General features: G+C 39.1%; 2 protein-coding genes across 12 annotated transcripts in view; one reads left to right on the top strand and one right to left on the bottom strand.

The window, feature by feature from the left end:
• The window catches only part of Arfgef1 (ADP ribosylation factor guanine nucleotide exchange factor 1), a 142,841-nt gene extending 130,664 nt beyond the window's left edge, over positions 1-12,177 (top strand). For both annotated transcript variants that reach the window (XM_004653303.2, XM_045142827.1), the window contains exons 34-39: positions 939-1,071; positions 5,300-5,439; positions 5,667-5,835; positions 7,112-7,250; positions 8,750-8,867; positions 10,746-12,177. In XM_004653303.2, the coding sequence (XP_004653360.1) occupies positions 939-1,071; positions 5,300-5,439; positions 5,667-5,835; positions 7,112-7,250; positions 8,750-8,867; positions 10,746-10,910 (864 nt within the window). In that variant the 3' untranslated portion in view covers positions 10,911-12,177. The remainder of the gene's footprint in view (positions 1-938; positions 1,072-5,299; positions 5,440-5,666; positions 5,836-7,111; positions 7,251-8,749; positions 8,868-10,745) is intronic.
• Positions 12,178-13,015: 838 nt separating this feature from the next.
• The window catches only part of Cspp1 (centrosome and spindle pole associated protein 1), a 164,833-nt gene continuing 154,578 nt past the window's right edge, over positions 13,016-23,270 (bottom strand). For 9 of the 10 annotated variants that reach the window (XM_045143285.1, XM_045143289.1, XM_045143287.1 and 6 more), the window contains 5 exons: positions 23,137-23,183; positions 19,102-19,165; positions 18,049-18,161; positions 15,975-16,113; positions 13,016-13,828 (listed from right to left, as the gene is read on the bottom strand). In XM_045143285.1, coding sequence (XP_044999220.1) covers positions 13,617-13,828; positions 15,975-16,113; positions 18,049-18,161; positions 19,102-19,165; positions 23,137-23,183 — 575 coding nt within the window. In that variant the 3' untranslated portion in view covers positions 13,016-13,616. Of the gene's footprint in view, positions 13,829-14,381; positions 14,483-15,974; positions 16,114-18,048; positions 18,162-19,101; positions 19,166-23,136; positions 23,184-23,270 lie in introns of those variants that run through there. The other variant, XM_045143290.1, reaches the window with a different exon arrangement.

Here is a 23,270-nt window from a genome sequence, read left to right as displayed (position 1 = left end):
TCAGCAGTTAAGACCGCTTCCTATGCAGGCATGAGAACAGACCTCTAAAGTTGATCCCCAAGACATACATAAACAGCTGGACATGGTCATATGCGTCTCTAACCCCAGTCCTGTAGGGCTACAGAGACCATTAAAGACTAGAGCAAGATGCGACTTCAGCTTAAATAAAAGTGGGCAGAAGAGCAAAGGAACAAAACAGCCACCATTCTACTTTGGCCACCACAGCTAAGTGCAGTGCTACAACAGGCAAGTTGCATGGGTATATACACTCAACACACTTGAAGTTACTCACATAAGAAAGAAATTTGCTTTCCTTTCCTTAACTGCCCCCACAAAGCATTCCAGGGCTCAGTTTACAGTTTGTGAAATTTCCCCCTACCTCTAAACAAAAGTTCTGTTTAGATTTTATGAATGCTTTGTAGGTATTACTGACTAATTTTTCTATGTTTTAAATATTTTTTATTTATTTGAGAGGTAGAAAATAGGCATACCAAGACCTCTTGCCACTGCACACGAAACTCCATGTGCCACTTTGTGGGTCTGGTTTATGTGGATACTGGGGAATCAAACCCAGACTGGCAGGCTTGGTAAGCATGCACCTTTTTAACTGCTAAGCCATCTCTCCAGCCTGAAACTTATATCTATTGCTGTTGGGTGGTATCCAGAACTCTGAGCCAATGGATAGACTGAAAGGAAACCTTTTAATTTGATATAAGACAAATTCTTCCTCCCTCTGCCTCAGCCTTATCTTAAAAATGTTCAGCTTTTATCCATGTATATGTAATTAAAATTACTGTTTATTGTGTATATAATCACATTGTTTAGGATGTCATTTCATAAGTAATTTTTAACTTTCATATTGTAATTTAAAAAATAGCATAATAGAAAGTAGTTTCATCCTTTCAGTATGCTTAACAATGAATTTTTCATTTTATTAGGATACAATATCGCAGAAATCTGTAGATATACATGATTCTATTCAGCCAAAGTCTACAGATAATAGACAGCAAGTACCATTGGTTTCTGTCTCTACTATGAATGAAGAAGTTAGCAAAATTAAATCTACAGCAAGTAAGTTATTTCTCTAAATAAAAGTAATTGTTTATGTAGATAAGGAATAGCACTTTTGGTTTTACTTTTACTATTAATAAATATACACTGTAATCAGTTGTGAGATTAATTCTTTACTCATGGTCTCCACATGTGGGTATCTCTGACACATAGAGCCTCACTAACATCAGCAAATACCAGTTTTTTCCACAATGCATTTGTCTAACATTTGTGTTGAAAACGTGGGTCTTCCTTCTATATCCCCTCTACATTCCAGCCCCATTTTCTATCTGCAAGGTGGAAACTAGCATACCTTGCCCATCTGCCTAGAGACTTCATAAAGGACCTCAGATCTGAGGACCAAGCTTTGTCACATTGCTGTCCACATCACACACAGAGCCATGGGCCACTTTTAACCCTCCCATTCCCCCATTGCTGAAAAGGGAGAAACCCTTCCTTCCTTCCTTCTCTCTTCTCTCTCTCTTCTTTCTCTCTTTCCCTTCCTTCCTTTCCCTCTCTCCCTCCCTCCCTCCCTTCCTCTCTCCCTCTCTCTGTCTGTCTGTCTTTACTAAATTGGCTCAAAAACACCTAAGGAAGGCTACTTACCTTCTTAGATAAGAAAGTGGCTGTAAGCACTTTTAAAATTTTTTTTTTATTTTGGGTTTTCGAGGTAGGCTTTCACTCTAGTCCAGGCTGATTTGGAATTCACTATGTAGTCTCAGGCTAGCTTTGAGCTCACAGTGATCCTCCTACCACTGCCTTACAAGTGCTGGGATTAAAGGCGTGTGCCACCATGCCCGGCCTATAGCACTTAAAAAAAAAAATTGAGGTTAAACTCACATAACAGCAGTAACTATTTGAAAAAGAACAATTCAGTGGCATTTAATATATTCAGAATTCTGCTCAACCACCACCTTTGTCTAGTTGTAAAATATTTTCATCACCTCAGAAAGGAAACCCCATCACCACCAAGCAGTGACTCCCTCATTTCCCCTTCCCCAGCCCTTGGAGACCATTATTCTCTATGCTGTGAACATTTCATATAAATGGAAGCATAGTGTATGACCTTTTGTATCTAGCTAGCTTCTTTCACTTCGCATAATGTTTTAAGATTCATTTCATTGTAGAAACTTACTGCTTTTTCTTTATGGGTGTGTGTGTATGTGTATATCTAGGTTTTCTTTGTCCACTTCCCTGCTGATTGAGTTTGTCTCACTTTTGCTTATTATGAATACTGCACTAGGAGCACTAACGCACAAATGTTTGAATATCTATTTTAGTTCTCATATAAATGGACCTAACAGTGGAATTACTGGGTCATATGGTAATTTTATTTAACTTTGTGAGGAATCATCTGTGTTTTATGGTAGTCACACCATTTTACATTCCTACTAACAGTTCATTTTTCCACATCATTGCCAGTATCTATCTATCTTCTTTTTTAATGATAGCCATCCTAGTAGATATGGAGCAGTATCTCATTGTGGTTTCGGTTTTAATTTCCATAGTGCCCAGTGATGTTATAAACATTTCCTTGTGCTTGTTGGACATTTGTATCTCTTCTTTAAAAAAAAAATACTTATTTGAGAGACAGAAACAATGGGCGTGCCAGGGCCTCCAGCAAACACACTCCATATGCATGCCCTACCTTGTGCATCTGACTTTTACATGGGTCCTGGGGAATCAAACCCGGGTCCTTTGGCTTTGCACTAAGCCATCCCTCCAGCCCATGTATCTCTACTTTAGAAAATTTTTTACTTATATGCTTTACCTATTTCTTATTGGATTTGTCTTTTTGTTCTGGATATTTGAGTGCTAGACCCTTACACAATATATTATTTACAAATATCTTCCTTCTTCCCCCACCTTTTTTTTTTTTTTTTTTTTTTTGGTTTTTCGAGGTAGGGTCTCTGTAGCTCATGCTGACCTGGAATTCACTATGTAGTCTCAGGGTGGCCTCGAACTCACAGTGATCCTTCTACCTCTGCCTTCTGAGTGCTGGGATTAAAGGTGCATGCCACCATGCCTGGCTCTGCAAATATCTATTTTTTTATGTGGCCTTCTGTGGCCTAGAACTTACTATGTAGGTTAGGCTGGCCTTGAACTGATGACAGTCCTCCTACTTCTGCCCTCATGTGCCACCACACCAAGCTCAAAGTTTGACTTTTGTATTTGGGGGGGTGTTTTCAGATAGGGTCTCACTCTAGCGCAGGCTGACCTGGAATTTACTCTGTAGCCTCAGGGTAGCCTCACACTCTCACAATCCTCCTACCTCTGCCTCCCAAGTGCAGGATTAAAGATGTGTGCCACCATGCCCGGCTTCAAAGTTTGATTTTGATGAAATGTCAGTTATCTGTTTTCTCTCACTGTTATTGGTCCTGCTTCTGTGTCACATCTAAGAACCCACTGCCAACATCAAGGATATTTTCCCTAGTATTGTCTTCTGAGCTGTAATCTTTTAGCTCTTACATGTATATTATTGGTCTAACTTGATTAAATTAATCCTGCTTACCAGTGTTATGGAGAGATGGGCTTTGTTATCCTAATTGAAAACTGCTTCTAGCCATCAGTCACTGCATCTTGCTAACCTCTTAAAAGTAGACTGGAGTAGCCCACTTCCATTTTTCATTCTTGTTCTGGGGAGGACAGAATGGCTCTTACAGGAATTCTTTGCAGCTTTAGTCTACACTAGAAAATGCTGTTAAGAACAGAAAAACAAATGACCTTTCTCTCCTTCAGCCCAGAAATTGAACTTAAGTATTCTTAGGTTTGTACGACTTGGTCAGAACGCATCGGAATGTTCTCACTTGGCTAATCTGAGAATGTACCTTTTCCTTGAGCAAGGGTGCTTTTCTCTTGCTGCCCTGAACCAGGGACTCTTACTGCTGTCCTTACGTCAGATGTGGTAGTCTTGCCCTCTGGACGTGTTTGAGATAAAGGGTTATAAGAACTGGCATTTTTCTTTCTCTGTTTGTTTGCATTTTGGAGGTAGGGTCTCACTCTAGCCCAAGCTGTCTTGGAATTCACTATGCAGTCTCAGGGTGGCCTCGAATTCAGGGCGCTCCTCCTACCTCTGCCTCCTGACTGCTGGGATTAAAGGTGTGCACCACTACGCCTGGCTCTTTGTTCTGCTTTTTAACTTGTGATCTACCACAAGAAGGGTGCAAAGTACAGCATTTCTAGAAAAGAACCTCTTTAATGACCTCAGTAAGAGCAAATTTTTCTTCCATAATTTGGTGCCAGAGAGGGAATTTGTAATAAAATACTTTTTGTAGCAGAAAGAAGCCAAGGGAGTACAAGTCAGTCAGTCACTGCTGGAGCCATTGCAGACTGATGAACATGGCAGCTTCTCTTAGGCAGCCACCTGTCTGCTCTCTGCCCCCCACCCCAATTCCCTACCTAGCCACATGTTACTACTGTCCAGTGCTTACAGCAGCTGGCTGGGGATCTGAACTAGCTTTTTCCCTCTGCTTCTGCTTGTACATTTGCTTCCATGCATTGTCAGTGAAGTGGAGCATTCTCCTGTGACACTGACTGTGTCATAGACTGGTGGACTGTGAGCTCTGCCCTGTAAAGCATATTTGTTCACAATAGAAAATGCAGCTGTTATCACCAACAAGAGGAAGACCAAGCGAGAAGTGCTTTAGGTACTGTGTTATTTGGGTAATTTTGTGGTAATGTGCTTAATGTAAGTTTTTGCAACTTTTCTAGTGGACCCAGTTGAACATAGAAGTTAATTTTAGCTATGAGTACTATTTAGGCCCACAGAAAACATCCAGGGCTAAGCCACAGTATTGTATAGACTGGTGAAAATCCTGACAATCGCAATGACTGTTGAATGCTGATTTGGCTCCTGCTATTTCTGATGACCTGGGTTTTTATTTTCAGAGATAAGCTGTGAGTTTCAGCAAATGCTATTGTCTTTTTTTTTTTTTTAATCAGTTTCTTATATATAAGAATAACCTGCATGTTACTTTCAAATTGGGAGTATAGCCAACTTGAATACAACATGTTCACTGTTCAGATCATGTAGGGTATTTGTTTAAACAATGTTCTATTTGTTTGGTAGAGACTAAGTAAGGAAACTTTTAGCAAATACTGCCTATGTATAAAAGTCAAATGTCCTCAGTATGAGATATATAGGTGATTTTTATACATAGGAATATGTTCTTAGCATTGTGATGTCAGAAATTATAAAGGATTCAAAATAATGTTTTGTTTGCATGTGCATTGGGGGGTTTCCTCACAGAATTTCCAGAACAAAAATTGTTTGCTGCCCTGTTGATTAAATGTGTTGTGCAGCTGGAACTCATCCAGACCATCGACAACATTGTGTTCTTCCCAGCCACAAGTAAGAAGGAAGATGCAGAAAACTTAGCTGCAGCCCAGGTAAGGAAATTTGAGAGCATCAAGTTAACCACACACATCAAATAGGGAATTAATCAGGTTTCAGGGAGGGTCTGGGAAAATGGGAGGGATGATGGTTGACCAAGATATATAACACAAGAGTAAAGCAGACTGAGTTTCTGTATCTTGCTTATAAAAGTATTCTTTGGGAAGCATTAAGTCCTAAGTTTACTAAAACTATGGTCACTCTGTGTACTATTTTTCCAAAGAGAGATGCAGTGGACTTTGATGTTCGAGTTGATACTCAAGACCAGGGAATGTACCGCTTTTTAACATCACAACAACTTTTTAAGCTGCTGGACTGTTTGTTAGAATCACATAGATTTGCAAAAGCGTTTAATTCCAACAACGAGCAGAGGACTGCTCTGTGGAAAGCAGGTAAGCTGCTAGTTGTCTACTACTCACTGTGAATGGCGGTACTACAGAGTGTGCTTCTGTCAGAATTCCTCGAGTGAACACTTGAGGTCTAGTGATAATGTATTTGGTCAGCTGTAAGCCAAATAACCACCTCTGTAGATTTCTTCCTCCTCTTTTAGTCCATCTGATAACTGGCTGCTTTGACCAGTTCTTTCATTTTGCTTACCCAGACTAGACCTTTCTGTGCATATTCAGCATAATGTAAACAATCCTTCTGCAAGGAAAATACACAAATCATGGTTGGGAAGGCATAGTTTAGCAGGAGCCAGTCATGTTCAGACTACTATAGGAAGCAGAGTGACAAATGAATCTACACTGACTTTTAAAAAATATTTATTTATTTGAGAGTGGAAGAATGCGTAGGTAAGTATGGGCATGCCAGGGCTGCTTGCTGCTGTGAATGAAATTCAGATGCATGCACCATGTTGTGCATCTGGCTTTACATGGGTACTGGGACATTGAACCTGGGCCATGAGGCTTTGCAAGCAAATGTCTTTTTAACTGCTGAGCATTCATTCTCTCCAGCCCTACGCTGACTTTTTATTTTATATTTTTGTTTTTATTGGTTTTTCGTGGTAGGGACTCTAGCCCAGGCTGACCTGAAACTCACTAGGTAATTTCAGGGTGGCCTTGAACTCACAGCGTTCCCCCTATCTCTGCCTCCCAAGTGCTGGAATTAAAAGCATGTGCACTACACCTGGCTACGCTAACTTTTTAAAGAAATAGTTGTCAGAGCCCATTCGGTGCAAACCATGCTTGGAGAAAGCCAGTAGAACATGGTAGGAAGAATAAAAATGAGGGCTGATGTTTAACATCAAATTTTATATCACTGAGTGCTTTATATTTTCCTGACTTTTTTTTTTTTTTAAGAAACTAAGGTTTTTAATTCTTTTCCCTTAACAAGCTAACTCTTGGGAAGGACTGACAGTACTTCTTTCTCTTCAAGTTGTTACTGGAACTGTTCTTTGGAGGTGCCAGGCTCCCTATTTGCACTGGCTCTAACCCTTCACATGTCTGGCATGTAAACAGCCCCTCCCTTTCATCAGGGAGCCCTGCCATGGGTAGAGCAGCTGTACCTGGAGCTCTTAATCTTCTAGTAAGATCTGTAGGATTATATCTGCTTTGCATGTAGCTGATGCTATAGCTGAACACACACAGATACACCTCCCAACAAGCTGTTTTTCCTTTGTGTAAGATGCCTTCCCAGTCTAATTCCAGAAACTTTTCCATTCAACAGGCTTCAAAGGCAAATCCAAGCCCAACCTTCTGAAGCAGGAGACAAGCAGCTTGGCCTGTGGATTGCGTATTCTCTTCCGGATGTACATGGATGAGAGCCGGGTCAGTGCCTGGGAAGAAGTCCAGCAGAGGCTTTTAAAGTAAGACTTAGCTTACTTCTGCTTTTGACTCATGTGGTATGTCCAGTAGAAAAGGGATAGTTGCAGGACCAAATAGGTAGCTGAACCTTTGGGACCCAAAAACCTTTTATCTGCATATCAACTATGAAAATTAAATATAGCCTTACAAATCAGTGTGCTTTTTATCCTGCACGCAACACAGAGGATATCATCTGTGTTAGCCAAGACTCGGGAGCCTCCTTCCTTCAGCCTCTTACACATCAGGAAGTAACACAGGCAGCACCACTGGCTTGACTGAGCTGAATGTGCTGACAACAGGAGCAAGCTGTGTCTAACATACAGGACAAAGGAGAAAGCTTAGAACTAACATTTAGAAAGTACAATACAGTTCTTGGGTCTTTTAAATGCCATAAGATAAACCTTTGTGACAGAGCAGATTGTGAAAAAATAAGAGGCTGCTTGCTTACCTGCATTTTTTAAAGTGTTTAGAGTTTTCTCTTGGTAGTACTTCTTTCCATTTTACTTCATGACGAGTTAATTGTAAACTCATGCTAAGAGTGAATCATGTCATTTAGAAAGAGTACTCTTATGTGTATTATATTCATGTTCTGAGAACAGTTAAATACATTTTAGATGAGAACTTTTAGCAGTCACCTAGTTTGTATTCTCTCTCTCTCGCTCTTTTCTTTTTTTCAAAGTAAGGTTTCACTCTGGCCCAGGCTGACCTGAAATTCACTGTGTAGTCTCAGGATAGGTTCGAACTCATGGCGATCCTCCTGCCTCTGAGCCTCCCAAGTGCTGGGATTAAAGGCATGTGCCACCACACCTGGCTGTATTCTCCCATTTTACTGATAAAACCAGTAGGTGCAGAAGGGTTTAAAGCCACCAGGGCATCCAGCCACTGCAGACTAACTCCAGGCGCATGCGCCCCCTTATTTAGCTGGCTTACATGGGTCCTGAGGAACTGAACCTGGGTCCTTAGGCTTTGCAGGCAAGCATTTTAACCTCTAAGCCATCTCTTCAGACTTCTTTTTTATAAATTAATTTTTTAACATAGGTTGTAATGTCTTCTCCCCTACTGCAGGCCCTCCTCAGTAGGGTTATTTGGGGTTCACTGTGGGGTAATTAGGGCTTCTGTCCCTGGAGGGAGCTGTGGCTCTTAGAATCTTCTGGTCTCCTCTTCCACAACAGTGCCTGAGCCTTGGCAGGTGTGTTATCCATTAGTTCAACCCTTATCTCTTGACATCAGGATTATGCACATGTTATCACAGTATGGCTTTAAATTCAGTGAATTTAGAAAATTAAGAAAGTATGTATTTCCTAAGAAATTACAATGGATTTTTTTATGTTTGGTTTTCTTTCTACTTGAAAAACATGTGAGTTAATACAAACAGGATTGGGCTAGTTCATTAACAGTGACTCACTACCTCTCTGTGGTCTTAATAGTGTCTTTGTTTTTTCAGTGAACACAAAGACAAGTAGGCATGCATGTAATGTAGAATCAACCTTTTCTTTTGCAGTGTCTGCAGTGAAGCCCTAAGTTACTTCCTCACTCTAACATCAGAAAGTCATCGGGAAGCCTGGACTAACTTACTTTTATTGTTCCTAACTAAAGTTCTAAAGATCAGTGATAACAGGGTAAGTATAAAGCTTATAGACCAGCCCCAGTGACCATGACGCCAAGTCATAGATGTCCATAGAAAAAGGAGAGGAAGCAGAACCCCGTAGAACACATTGACAAGCTTCTGGGTCCCCCAACTTTGGAATTCTCATTCTGACTGCTACATCTAAGGACTTTCAAATTCCAGCATGTCCCTGACCTTGCCCTCACAACTTACAAAGGCCATATCTTGTCCCTGGGCCTGTGCTCCAGCTACAGCCAGCCTTAGCCTATTCTGTTACCTTAGTAAACAGGCTATGGATTCACTCAATAAGCTAAAGCCAATAGAAATCAATGGAAAATACACCGATAAAAGGTAAACATGGATGCATTTTTATTGTAAGGTAGGCATAGTTTCCCAAACCTCTAATCCCAGCACCTGGGAGCCTGAGGAAGGAGGATTACTGTGAGTTCCAGGCCAGCTTAGAGCTACAGTGAGTTCCAGGTTATCTTTGGGTACATTGAGACCATGCCTTTATTAAGACAAAATAAAAAGACACCTCAAAAAAAAAAATCTGGCAACCTACAGTTCACATATAAAGAAATGGGTTGCTGTGACTCCTGAATGAGTTTTAATGCCTAACCAGGTAGAGTGATAATTGAAATGTTAGGCCCTAGTTGTATGAGACCCTGTGGGACAAGGCAGTGCTATCAGGTGTTGGTCCCAGATCACTTGCCTTGCATCCAGATACATTTCCATCTGACTCCTGAGTGCAGTAAAGCTAGGCCTGTATCTTACTCTTGGCTTGCTTTCTTACCACACACAGTATGACACTTTGCTTCTCTGTATTTGGTGGGGTACAGAGAAGCAGGAAAGAAGATCAGTGTTTAAAGATGAGGGAACTGCAGCAAAGATGAGTCCACACATATAAATTGGAACTACAAAAATGGAGTATGTGTAGCTTTTCCTAGAGGATATGATTATGTTTCATATTGGAATGTTAAAAAAAAAACTTAAAACTGTATTTAACAATCAAAGATAAAATTTCAGAGGCTGCAAAGGTGGCTTAGTAGTTACGGGACTTCCTTGCAGAACCTGCCCTTTGGGGTTCAATTCTCACACCATTCACACAAACCTGTATGCAAAAGGTGGCACCCCTGGTGCAGCAGCAAAAGGCCTGGTATGCCCATATACACATGCAATAAGTTTGAAAAAAGAAAATTTCAATAACCCATGCATTATAAAAACTCATGTCTACTTCCTATTCTACTTTTGCTTATTACCTGGTATTGCAGTCAGGTTCACATTGCTGGTAGAAATCACCCAACCAAGAGCAGCTTGTGGGAAAAAGAGATTTATTTTGGCTTACAAGCTTGAGGGGAAGCTCCACAATGGCAGGGAGAAATGACGACATGAGCAGAGGGTGGACATCACCCCCTGGCCCACATAAAGTGGACAACAGGAACAGGATAGTGTACCAAACACTGGCATAGGGACACTAGCTATAACACCCATAGGCCTGCCCCCAACAATATACTCCCTCCAGGAGGCATTAATTCCCAAATCTTCATCCACTGGGAACCCAGCATTCTGAACACCTAAGTTTATGAAGGACACCTGACTCAAACCATCATACATAGGAAAAACAGTATTTAGTAAGCTTTTGGATAAGGTACATGATAATATTTTTTTTTGAAATAATGATAGAGAATGTAGTAAACTTGGTTTGTATCTGGCCATTTTGAATTCTTCTGGGCCATGCACTCACTATTTTAGCAGACCTGCCTTCTCTCTCTCCTCCCTCTTTCCTGGGATCAGCATACCCCACAGACTCTGGCTCTGGCTCTAAAAGCAGTTTAGGCTCTGTGGTTTGCAATGTAAGCACTACTAATGGAGAAACTCATTTCCCTTCCAGTTTAAAGCTCATGCATCATTCTACTACCCTCTCTTATGTGAAATTATGCAATTTGACTTGATTCCTGAACTTCGTGCTGTTCTTAGAAGATTTTTTCTGCGAATTGGAATAGTTTTTCAGATAACACAACCACCTGAACAGGAACTTGGAATAAACAAGCAATGATGGGAACTTAATACTTTTCTGCTGGCGTTTACATCCCTCCACTCTTTAAAAGGACCCTGGAGCTGAGGTTTCTTACCTGAAAAATGGTTTCTCTGAATCGCAGTGTCTGAGAGTTACTGATAAAGAAGTTCACACTCCATCCGGTCCCTTTGAGTAACTTGGTGGGTTTTGTGTGTCATGTTGGGCTCATGTTGAGCAGAAAGCCTGTTTAAGCAGTGTCAACATTTGGGGTTCTGCCCTTCCTCTGATACAGGGAGAGCCCCACATGTTTTGCACAGGTGTGGAAGTGAAACTTACCCAAAGAACTGTAGATGTAAAGATTCAACTTCTGCAAGAAGTACAACTCAGGAGAGCTGTATTTTGAAGGACAAAATGTTTATAATTGGGGGAAGGGGAGAAAAAAATTATTGTTCATGGAAAAAGATATTTAGCAACTATGGTATTCTTATCCTGAAGATTTTTTGCACACTCAGGCTACCTGAGATACTGGTAATAATCCTTCTGTGAAAAAATGTACAAAGATGCAGGCCTGTAATATAAAAATCCTACAGTAGTTCTTCCTGCACTGTTTTACTTTTTTTTTTTAATTTCTCTATTTGCTAAATACCCATAATATTTTGTCAGATGCACTAAACATTTGGGTTGAACTTTTTCTTGTCTTTATTTTGTGGGGATTTTTAGTTTGGGGGGAGATGGTGATTTTGATGGTTTGACATGCCTAGAAACTGTTGTGGCTGACAACTGTCATGGTCAACAACAGAGGAAAGAAAACCCACAAAGGTAGAATACATCTCTACTGACAATAACTACCTGTACTATACTTCTCGTAGGGCTTTGAAGGATGAGCCATTAAACAAGTAGAATGATCATTTTGGACTGAAACTTGAATCACTGCAAAATGAATATACGTTGCTGTCACTTTTTTGGGGGGTGGCGGGGCTTGATGTAGATTTTATTCTATGTACAGAATTTAATGTTGAATATATTAAAAATTTAACAAATCTGGCATGGTTTGGGGAGGTTAGATTTACTGGAAATGTATTCAAACTGTGAATTGTGCTCTCTGATGGTTAAAAAAAATGACAAGATTGTCAAGCATTCCTTATTAACAGTGGATGTAGAAAATTTTTTCAGATGGATAAAATGTATATGGTACAGATGTAAAGTTTTCTATGTAAAAATTCTGTACAACTTTCTGTACAGTATTGATTATCATCTGGCATATTCTAATCAGGTTATAGGTCAATAAAGTTTTTGAATTATTTCATCATTGTAGTCAAAACCTGTGTAACCCACAGTCCCATTTTCAGGATATTTTGTTTTTGTTAAAATCAAATTATGAAAAGAGTATTTTTAGCCAGAAGGACATTTTTCTTCTTTGTTTCTGGTATTAGAGCCTCCTCTACCTGCTGCTTTCTTAACCCTAGGATAGTCCTTGGTTTTGTGTGTGTTTATTAATACTCCAGAAGAAAATGCTACTTCCTTTCAGATAGTTTGCTATCTGCTGTTTGAGAAATCATTTCAAGTTCTGTGGTATGATACACACAACAGTTTTTTTTAAAACAAAAAGATGTTACCTTAAGTGGTTTCCATTGTATTTGCTTCCATACCTCTCTCAGATTGATGAGCAATATATTCTTATGTGTTCTGTATTTATTAGTGGTAAGGTATGGCTCTTTTCAAAGCCCAGCTGAATGTTAGCACTAAAAGTCAGCCACTTTATGTCCAGGAATCCCTGTTACTTTCTGATCTTAGGGTAACTTATTCTAATAGCCTGGTAGTTTGGAGGATACTGATACAATAACATTAGATAACAAAGAAAACAGCTTTAAGATGTGGGTTTAAAAAGTAATAGTAAGCAAAACTGAATATGAAGATTACATGTAGCCAAAACTGGTATATCAGAAATTTCATGTTTGTGGCAAACTGTTCAGATTTTGTCTCTCACTGATTTTTGCATCAGAGAAGCAGAGTCAAATACAATAATTATTTTTTAGGATTTGAATGAACCTTTTTCAGAAATACTATAAAGGCATACTTGGTAGAACCTACCTCTACCCCTCTTTTCAAGCTCTAGGAACCCCAGTTCAAAAAAAACTTGACAATTGTAAGAAAAATAAAACTTTATTCCTATTAAGAAATAGTGAGATCAAAGTGAAATCAGATAAATTAGTAACTGAAGTTGTTCCTTTTATCAGCATAAAAATAAAATGAAGGCATAAATATTTGACAATATTTAGTGCATGGCTCATGGAAATAAATCATAGCTCCATTTCTACTGAATCAGTAGCTGCAAATGAATTGAAATTAAGTAGTTTGAGTCCTTCCTTACATAGCCATGACAGATGTTCAATGGCAAATGGGGAAGTAACAGGATATTCTGGGTTTACAGTACTATTGAGACTTTACCTCTTCTTCATGGCCAGCAGAATTTAATGCACACATGGTGGTTTAATCCAAGAATTCATTACCACCCTAACTTATGGCAAAACTGTGCAAAAATAATTCTATACAATTCTATTATATAAATTAAAAATCAATCATGAACTTTATGTACATAATATACATTATCATGGAAAAAATAACATTTTATATACAGATGAAGTATAAGTAACTTGCAGCTAGGGGCTAAAACTAGGACATAGTATACAGATTTAACATTCCTTTTACTTTAAAAGGCACTACTGGGTCCAGTGAGGACTTATTTTAACCATGTGCAGTAGATAGGCCCTGCCAGGTGAAAGTGCCTGGTTTTCCAGGAGCCTGCTGCTGCTCCTCATTCAGCTGCTCGGCCATGAAGCATTTCAGAGTTTCAGAGGTGCCGGGGCGGAGCCAGGGCTCAGTGGCTATAGAATTTGATCCATCATCACCAAAGTGTTTCATGACATCATCTGGATCAACCAATGAATTCTCGTCATCTACAGGAAGCACAAGACAGGTCACAGACACAGGTCTCCTGCATTACAGCCCCATTGCAGTTCTGAAATTCCCCCACAGTATTCTGAACTATACTTCTTCAGGATTCTACTTCCCCCTCCCTTTAGAAGTCAGAGAACAGGTTCAAGAAGGCCAAGTTTGGAGGTGGGGTTTGGAAATCACTGATGAATAATAAACTTCAAGGAATCTAAATATATATTAAAGACTCATCCAAGCATTAAGTAGAATATAGAAATGTAGGTAATCTTATTTTGTATTTGTTACCTTTAGAAAAAAAATAGATAAGGCATAAAACTTACTTAATATGGTAAGGTTTGAGCACTATTTATCCACCCTACAATAGTGGTGTGTGTCAGTTAAAAAAAAGGATGGAAGTGCTTCTATTCTTAGGTCAAGTCAACTAGGAGGTTACTGTTTTGTCTTTCATTAATCACACTAGATTATACCCAAATTCCATATCTAAATTTAACTTATTTAGGTAAAATAATAGGAAAATCTGTCTTCCTACCCTGTGATGTCAATTTCTTTTTTTTTTTTTTTAAATTACATCTCCTGGTTTGTGAAGGATTAGCTCAGCAAAAGAATAATAGCACTCAGTTTAATGAGTAATCAATCCACATCGTACCAAAAAGCTCCTGTTAAGGACAGTGTTAAAACAAAAACAGTTTAGACATAGAACACCAGAAAGAAGCTTAAATTGCTCTATCTTCCCTTAAATTCCCTCTGTTAAGTATTCAGTTTGTTGGTTCTGAAAGATATTAAAGGCAATTCTTGCTACACATTAAGAAAAAAAAATTCTTTAAGCTAAAAAAATTTTCACATTTTTCAGATAATATGAAATAAATAATATTCCCTCAATTGACTCTTTGCTTACTTGGTGTGGAATTATTACCATCAACACACATCACACTCAGACTATACAATATGAGTGCAGTTTAAAAACAGTAATAAAAAATATCAAGAAAATTGCTACTAAAACAGTACTGTAATATAGTATGGCTAGTGCATGCTTTTAGACCCAGCACTCAGGAGGCTGAGGTAGAAGGATTGCTGTGAGTTACAGGTCAGCGTGGGCTAGAGTGAGATCCTACCTAAGGAAGGAGGAGGAAAAAATATATATGTATGTAGTTTAACAGACCAAAGAATATTATCTAAATAGGTCACTCTACTATTTGCTAAAACTAATTAATTCTAATGTAAAACTGTCCCATTATCCCAGTTATGACACACACCAAAAAAAAAAAAAAAAAGGTCAAGTGTAGGGTGGCAACAGAGCTTGGAAGCTGTCTAAAGGAACCATCATATCTCATGTATTCCATGACAAGTTTTAACCTACAAATTAATTTCTCTCCTTAGAAATTGACTTGTAACTTCAAAGAATATACTAACTTGAAGGTATTTTGCTTTGTTCATAGTTCAAAAAACCAAGTAAAGATAAAATTTTATGTGTAATAGAGTTTTGGGGTTTTTTTTTGTTTTTTTGTTTTTTGGGGTTTTTTTTGAGGTAGGGTCTCATTCTAGCCCAGTTTAACCTGGAACTAAGTAGTCGCAGGCTGTACTCGAACTCACGACGATCCTCCTACCTCTGCCTCCCAAATGCTGGGATTAAAGGTGTGTGCCACCATGCCTAGCTTGTAGTACAGATTTACAATACATGTATTACTTTTAAAACTCATTAGTTTCTTATCATTTCTCATACAATTACCATACTAACCAGCCTTTTTCCTGCTGAAAGTTTAAAGCCTAGATATATTTTATATGCAAAAATGTACTTCAACTGCTTAATGGGTATCCTCTGGTAGAAAGAATCTGCTGCAAAACGAATCCTGAGAACTGGCTTTACAAGGTAGTTACTGTGTTCTAGGTTTTGTAATTCAGAAGATTTCAAAACTGTCCTTTCAGGGCTGGGGAGGTGGCTGTGTAGTTTAAGGTGTTGCTTACAAAGCCTGCTGCTCCAGGTTTAATTCTCCAGTACCCACATGAAGTCAGATGCACAAAGTGGCACATAGAGTTCATCTGCAGCAGTAAGAGGCCCTGGAGGTCTCTCCCTCCCTCCCTCTCTACTCACAAATATATATTTAAAAAAACTCATTCCTGCCACATGTGGCAATACTGTTCACTATGTACCTGTATTAATAGGTTTATTCTGAATTTCATCCAATCTTCGCATTCTATCCTCGTTTCTTATTCTAAGCTGATCAACATTTACACTGGAGACAGATTTTAGAGAGAGGCCATCAGGTGATATATGAAGATGACTATTATCCTATAGTTTAAAAAAAGAGAACTTTAGAAACATTCAGTAACAAAGAACCTGTGAATCAAAACATATTCTTTTCTTTAATAAATGTACAGATTTTAGAGAAAGGCCATCAGGTGATATATGAAGATGACTATTATCCCATAGTTTAAAAAAAGAGAACTTTAGAAACATTCAGTAACAAAGAACCTGTGAATCAAAACATGTTCTTTTCCTTAATAAATGTACATTGTAGTAAACAAAATTCTGAGCATGTATATTCTAACTTCTACATTAACCTCTAAAGGCTCAAGTGACTGTCAGTCAAGGATGAAGGCATTGTAGATACACACAGATGCTGACAATGTGAATAACGTTTGGGAATTACAGGCCACAAAGGGATTAAAAATAATAATATAGTAGATAGGATAGTGTGATTCATAATGAAAGAGAAAAGAATCCAGAAATGAATCCTTACATTTTGGATGAGGAGCCAACAAGATGCAATTATGGGGGAGTAGGGATATTTTCTATGAATTGTGCTGAAGCAGTGGGATAACACTGGACCCCTACATCTCACACTACATGGCAAAAATTAAAGAGTACCTCACACCTAAGTTGAAAAGCAAAAAGGACACAGAAATACAGAAATTTTCACGATCTTAGATAAAACAATGGTTTCATAGGTAAGTCCCCCAATGTCCAAAGGATAACAGAAAACTAATTAACTGGACCTCATTAAAATTTAAAACAAATGTTTCAAAGACTACCATAAGAATGAGAGAAAATATTTGCAACTCCTACAACTGACAACTATAATGTATAAAGAAATATTACTGCTCAGCATTGAAAATACCAGCAAAAGACCCGAACTGACATCTTCAAAGATCCACAACTGGCTAGGAAGCACATGAGATGTTCAGGACTATTATGAAAAGGAGCCGGGCATGGTGGTGCACATCTTTAATCCCAGCACTTGGGAGGCAGAGATAGGAGTGCCACGAGTTCAAGGCCAGCCTGAGATGTAAATTCCAGGTCAGCCTAGGCTAAGCTAGAGTGAAACCTTACCTTGAAAAGCCAAAAAAAGAAAAGGACACTTCACATATGCTAGATGACTGTAATCAAAAAGATAGTAACAAGTTAGTGAATTACAGGTCAGCCTGGACCAGAGTGAGACCCTACCTCAAAAAAAAAAAAAACTAAGAAGTGCTGGTGTGATATGGAGAAAGAGACCTTCATACACTGATGGCTATATATAGAAAATGGTGCAGCTGTTTTGGAAAACAGTGGCAGTTCTTCAAAATGCTAAGTACAATAACCATATAGTTGGTAATTCTACTCATAGGTATAAACTTGAGAGAAAAGAGAGTGACAATAACTCAAATGTCTTCCACCTGTTGAATACACAAGTAAAATGTAGATTGTAGAGTTGTGTTTATATACAGTGGGGTATGATTCAACAATAAATAGGAATCCAGTGTTGACACATGCTACAAGATTGGGTAATCCTTAAAGACAATGGACAATACAAGATTTAAGAAACTTCCTAAAGTTGCCGCCCAGAGAGGAAGTGATGCTGTTGGAGCATGTATCTGCAGAAAGCCTGTACTTTTATTTGCTATATTGTAAATCTACGGAATGTCAGAAAAAGAGAACATGGCTCAAATTTTGATCTTGTCTAACCCTGGGGTAAGTCACTTAACAAAATGAGTTGACATCTCTGCCATAGAGAGGCTCTAAGAGGCTTCCTGATAGATGCTGTCAGTTGCTTGTTATATCTTCTCTGAAACTCAGACATAGGGAAAGAATGAAGATTAAGCCAATAAATTAGCTCTAATAAGGCAGAGATCTCTGAGTCAGCTACAGAGCTACACCCTGACAGATAACCTCAAGGCTGAGGCTTCACTGAGCTACAAAGTGCAAAGGTCAGAACCCAGACTGGGGAGAGACAGTCATACGAACCAAGCCCAGTCCTTTCAGTTTGTTCCTCCTACGCTCCCTTGCAGAGGACAGCTGTGATGGTAGAGCCAGGGCATCATCATCATCAAGAGCAGGATACGTCTCACCATAAGCACCTAAATAGGTCCCACAAACCGGTCTTAAAATATACACCTTTTCAAATAATTTACACAGCTAAAGCAAGAGCCCATTTTTAATCACTTTATGATGATGTTACTTACATACCCTAAAATAACATGCATATATACAGTTCAATAATTTTAATTGAATTTATAGTTGTATAATCATTACAATCTAGAATACCCATCACCTCAAGTAGCTCCATAAGCCACTGGCAAACATTTCATGTAAATGGAATTGTGAAACATAATCTTTTGTCTTTCACTTAGCATCTATGTTGTACCACTTTATTGCCGAACCATACTCGGTCATCTGGATACACCACATTTTGCCTATGCATTTACCAACTGATGAACATTGCTAGTTACTGAAGTTTACAAATGATGCCACTATGAACATTCATGTACATCATTATACAGATGGATATTTTCTTAACCCTGGGAAGGACACTGATGAATAGTTTTTATGTTAGTCTAAAGTGAGTTCCTAGCTAGTTTAAATTACAAAGCAAAATCTTATCTCAAAAAAGGGATGGCTTAGTGGTTAAGATGTTTGTCTGCAAAGCCAATGGACCATGGTTCAATTCCCCAGATGCACAAGGAAATACATGCATCTGAAATTTGTTTGCAGTGGCTGGAGGCCATGGTGCACACATTCATCCTCCCCTTCCCCTTCCCCTTCCTCTCTCAAATAAATAAATAAAACATATTAAAAACGAAGCTGGATGTGGTAGAATATGCTTTTAATCCCAGCACTCGGGAGGCTTGAGGTAGGAGGATTACTGTGAGCTGGAGGGCAGCCTGGGGCTACAGAGTGAGTTCCAGGTTATCCTAGGCTAGAGTTGAGACCCTGCCTCCAAAACACAGAAACAAAACCAAAATAGCAAGCTTACATATACACACAGCTTAATAATATTAGTAAGTTAAATATACTCACCAATAAAAGCACTATCAGATTCCAATAACGAATTTTTCAAAAAGTCATCAGTGTCATCTCTCGGCTTTAAAAAAAATACATATATATATATAAGTAAGTATGTATATATATGTTAATGGCTTTTAAAAAACTCAGGATATGAAAATAAGTTTATAATAAGGGTTAGCCTAACTTTCCATTCTGGGTGTCTCCAAAATACAAAAATAGATGAACAGGGAGGTAGCGCTGCTTCCCTCCTAACACCACATTTGGTATCCAGAAAATGATATCCTTTACACAGATAGCCTCCACCAAAATAAGTAAGGCCAACTAGTCCTCATGGCTTGAGATTCTGGCAAATTCCACCCCTTACTGCTCTCCTGTGGTTAAGCCAAATAAAAGGGTTCCATTATTACTTATGAAAATGAGTATCAGTGAGTCCAACATTAACTAAATATTAAAAGTCTTTAAAGCATTGCTGAGATTTGTCTGTCCTTTCAGGAAGTCCATATAATAAACTTAGTGATTTCACCATGTTAGGAACTGGGGGTATAATGGTGAATTCAAGGCTTTGGCTCTGAATACAGTATATAATCCTATGGGATGAAGAGAAAATGCTTCAAGGAAATGGCTCCACGCACAGTAACTGTCATGATAGCATAGCACAGATATGGCATGGTGTGCAATATGGGGAAAATGCTAGAATTGGGATTACAGACCTTCCAAAAGTCAGGTTATTTAAATTTACACATAGAGAATTTTACAGTAAAATATAATCACTTTACATTAAAATGAACTGTGGTGGTTTGATTCAGGTGTCCCCCATAAACTTAGGTGTTCTGAATGCTAGGTTCCCAGCTGATGGAGATTTGGGAATTAATGCCTCCTGGAGACAGTGTAATGTTAGGGGCAGGCCTATGGGTTTTACAGCTAGTGTCCCCATGCCAGTGTTTGGCACACTCTCCTGTTGCTATTGTTCACCTGATGGTGGCCAGGAGTTGATGTCTATCCTCTGCTCATGCCATTGTTTTCCCCTGACATTGTGGAGCTTCCCCTTGAGCCAGTAAGCCATAATAAACCCTTTTTCCCAAAAGCTGCTGTTGGTTGGGTGACATCTACCAGCAATGCGAACTTGACTGTAACAGGAACCTAAAGTTATCCAACAGCTTCCCCATTAATTTCTGCACTTGCTTGAATACTCTTAATTTTCAAGGCGGTGAATACATCACCAGTTTCTTATACACTAAACTCTTCCACATACTGAATTTGAACCTCCCTTTTTAATTTACTCCCACTGATTTTACTACCTTGTAACAAGATAATGATAGCAACTATCAAATCACCTGAAGACACTCAGCCTCACACACTGCACAACCTCTTCTGCAATCACAGCCTTCACCTGACTACAAAGACCAAATTCCACTAAGCTTCATCTTCCATGGCACTATCCCCAATGTCAGTTTATATACTTTGTGTATAATCTAGTTCCTAGGAAAATCGAGACTCAAACTTGTTATTTTGTTTTGTGTTGTTTTTTGAGGTAGGGTCTCCCTCACTCTAGCACAGGCTGACCTGGAATTCACTATGTAGACTCAGGGTGGCCTCAAAGTCATGGCAATCCTCCTACCTCTGCCTCCCAAGTGCTGGGATTAAAGGTGTGCACCACCACACCGGGCTAAAGTTTTATGAACTTTTTTTAAATAGACATGATAAACTTTTGACTTATGCTGAGGTGCTAAGCCAAATCTGTTAATAATCTAGAAATGTTAATCAAAATAAAGGCATTTCATTATCTTTATTTAAAACTGTCATCTTTTTTTATATCACTGAAAAATGTGACCATCACATATGTGGTGCTACCAAACTGCAGTCTTTCTAAAGACTTGCTAAGGTATCTCAAACATACACTAATAGGGAACAAGTAGTTTAAACAGCTCAAGTTCAAACCTGGACTTTTTGCTTATTGACTGTGTGATCCTGGGAAAGACAGTAAACCTTTAAATATCAACTGCCTCATGTAATATCTTCTAAAAATTAGCAATAAATGGTTAACTATTAGCAACTGTCATCATCACCCGGTAGAACCATTCAGTTTGGCACCAATACCATCTGAGCAGCCAAGAGTCAGGCTGAGCTACTTTATCATATGAGAAGGGAAAAGCACAAAATTAAACTTGGATCAGCAGTCTCCATCTTTCTCCCTGGACTCCTATTGTACACTTGCCACTTCTGTTTATCTAATAAACACCTCTAATTTACCATGTCCAAATGATTTGTCTTTGCAGCCTCTAAATGTTTCTTGATTCTTTTTTGTTTTGTTTTGTTTTGTTTTTTGGTTTTTCGAGGTAGGGTCTCACTGTAGCCCAGGCTGACCTGGAATTAACTCTGTCATCTCAGGGTGGCCTTGGGCTCATGGCAATCCTCCTAACTCTGCCTTCCGAGTGCTGGGATTAAAGGTGTGCGCCAGCACGCCCGGCTTATGTTTCTTGATTCTTTAACGCCATAAATAGCAACTCCCAGCCCCAAAGAAGTCCATCTTTAACTACTCTTACACTCACTGCAATATGCCCCAAATCCTATCAAGTCTACTAAAATCCAGCACCTTACAGACCACTTCTATCGCCCTGTCTTCAGTCTACACCAACCTGCCTCTTGCTTAGATTACTGTAATAATCCACTTGCTTGGTCTACTTTCAACACACAGCAGTAACTGAGTAAAAATATAGAACTGGTGCTGGAGAGATGGCTTAGCAGTTAAGGTGCTTGCCTGCAAAGTCAAAGGCTCCTGGTTCAACTCACCACGACCCACGTAAGTCAGATGCACAAGGGGGCACACGCATCTGGAGTTCATTAGCAGTGGCAGGAGGCCCTGGCATGCCCATTCTCTCTGCCTCTCTCCCTGCCTATTTCTGTATCTCTCTCTCTCTCTCTCTCTCAAATAAATAAATAAATATTTGAATAAAAAACAGAACTTATGGCAGCACCCCTCCACTGAGACTGGAAGGTTCTTCATCCAGATACTCCCCTGGGAAAACACTTTCCTATGCCTATTATGTTACAATCTGTAAATCCTCCCACTCCAACCCTCCTCAACCCTTTCCCAGCTGTGACACAGTATGCATCTGTTTACTCCCTCCCTCCTTCCTGGATGCAAGCCTGCAGACAGCAGCAACTTTATCCTGGCAGTCCTGCCTCCTGCACAGCTGGAACACTGGTTCCTAAAACAATATTCGATATTTATTGAATGAAAACAGCTGATTCCTTCCCTTTACTCAGTCCTGCAGAAATGGCATCTCCTCTAGATAAGAGTGAGGATAGCCTTGCTTATTTTTTCCTTCTGTACTACTTGAACTCCTATTAATGACAGCAAGCACTACAATCAGTATGGGACAGGCCATATTCTAAGGAGTTTCAAACTTTTTTTAAAGATTGTATCTATTTATTTATAAGGAGAGAGGAAGCAGTACGGGGAAAGAGAGAGCATGGGTACACCAGGGGCTCTTGTTGGTATGCACGAATGCCAGATGACATGTGCCACTTTGTGCATTTGCTATACATGAGTACTGGGGAATCGAACCCAGGCCATCAGGCTTTACAAGCAAGCACTTTAACTGTAGAGCTATCTCCCAAGCCCCTACAGACTTTTTAATAGATGCATTATCTTATCCTCAGAGAACTTATTATATCCCAAACCTGTCTACCTTGCAAATATTAAATTTAATCTTTGTACCTATCCTTAGGGAGTAAGTACTAGCATCCTCATTTTATAAGTCTTTGGAGAGTGAAGCATATAAATGAACTAATCTATGGAAAATAAAATTATTCAGCTGAAGAGACTCGACAGCCTACCACTGCAATCTTACTCTTCACCATTACAATATACTTTGTCTATATACCATGTTAACACTACTCGAGATACTCCCTGCACTTCTGAGACAAAATAAATCTAAATTTTTATATCTCTGAAGAGTTCAAACTCTGGAATAATTACTTATCATATTCCCAGGAATTATCTTCCCCAAAACTTCACTTGAAAAGTGTGAATCACTTCCTTACCATTCTCTGTCCATGTACTTTAGCACCTGGGATGGCGTCCAAGTCAGCTGTAGTCAATAGAATAAGAAGATTAAACTTTACATAATAAACTGGGCATGATGGTGCTAACTTTAATCCCAGCACTTGGGAGGCAG

This window comes from Jaculus jaculus, chromosome 2 (assembly GCF_020740685.1).
Source record: "Jaculus jaculus isolate mJacJac1 chromosome 2, mJacJac1.mat.Y.cur, whole genome shotgun sequence".
In the NCBI taxonomy this organism is placed as follows: Eukaryota; Metazoa; Chordata; class Mammalia; order Rodentia; family Dipodidae; genus Jaculus; species Jaculus jaculus.
This window is presented reverse-complemented; position numbering and strand designations above follow the sequence as displayed.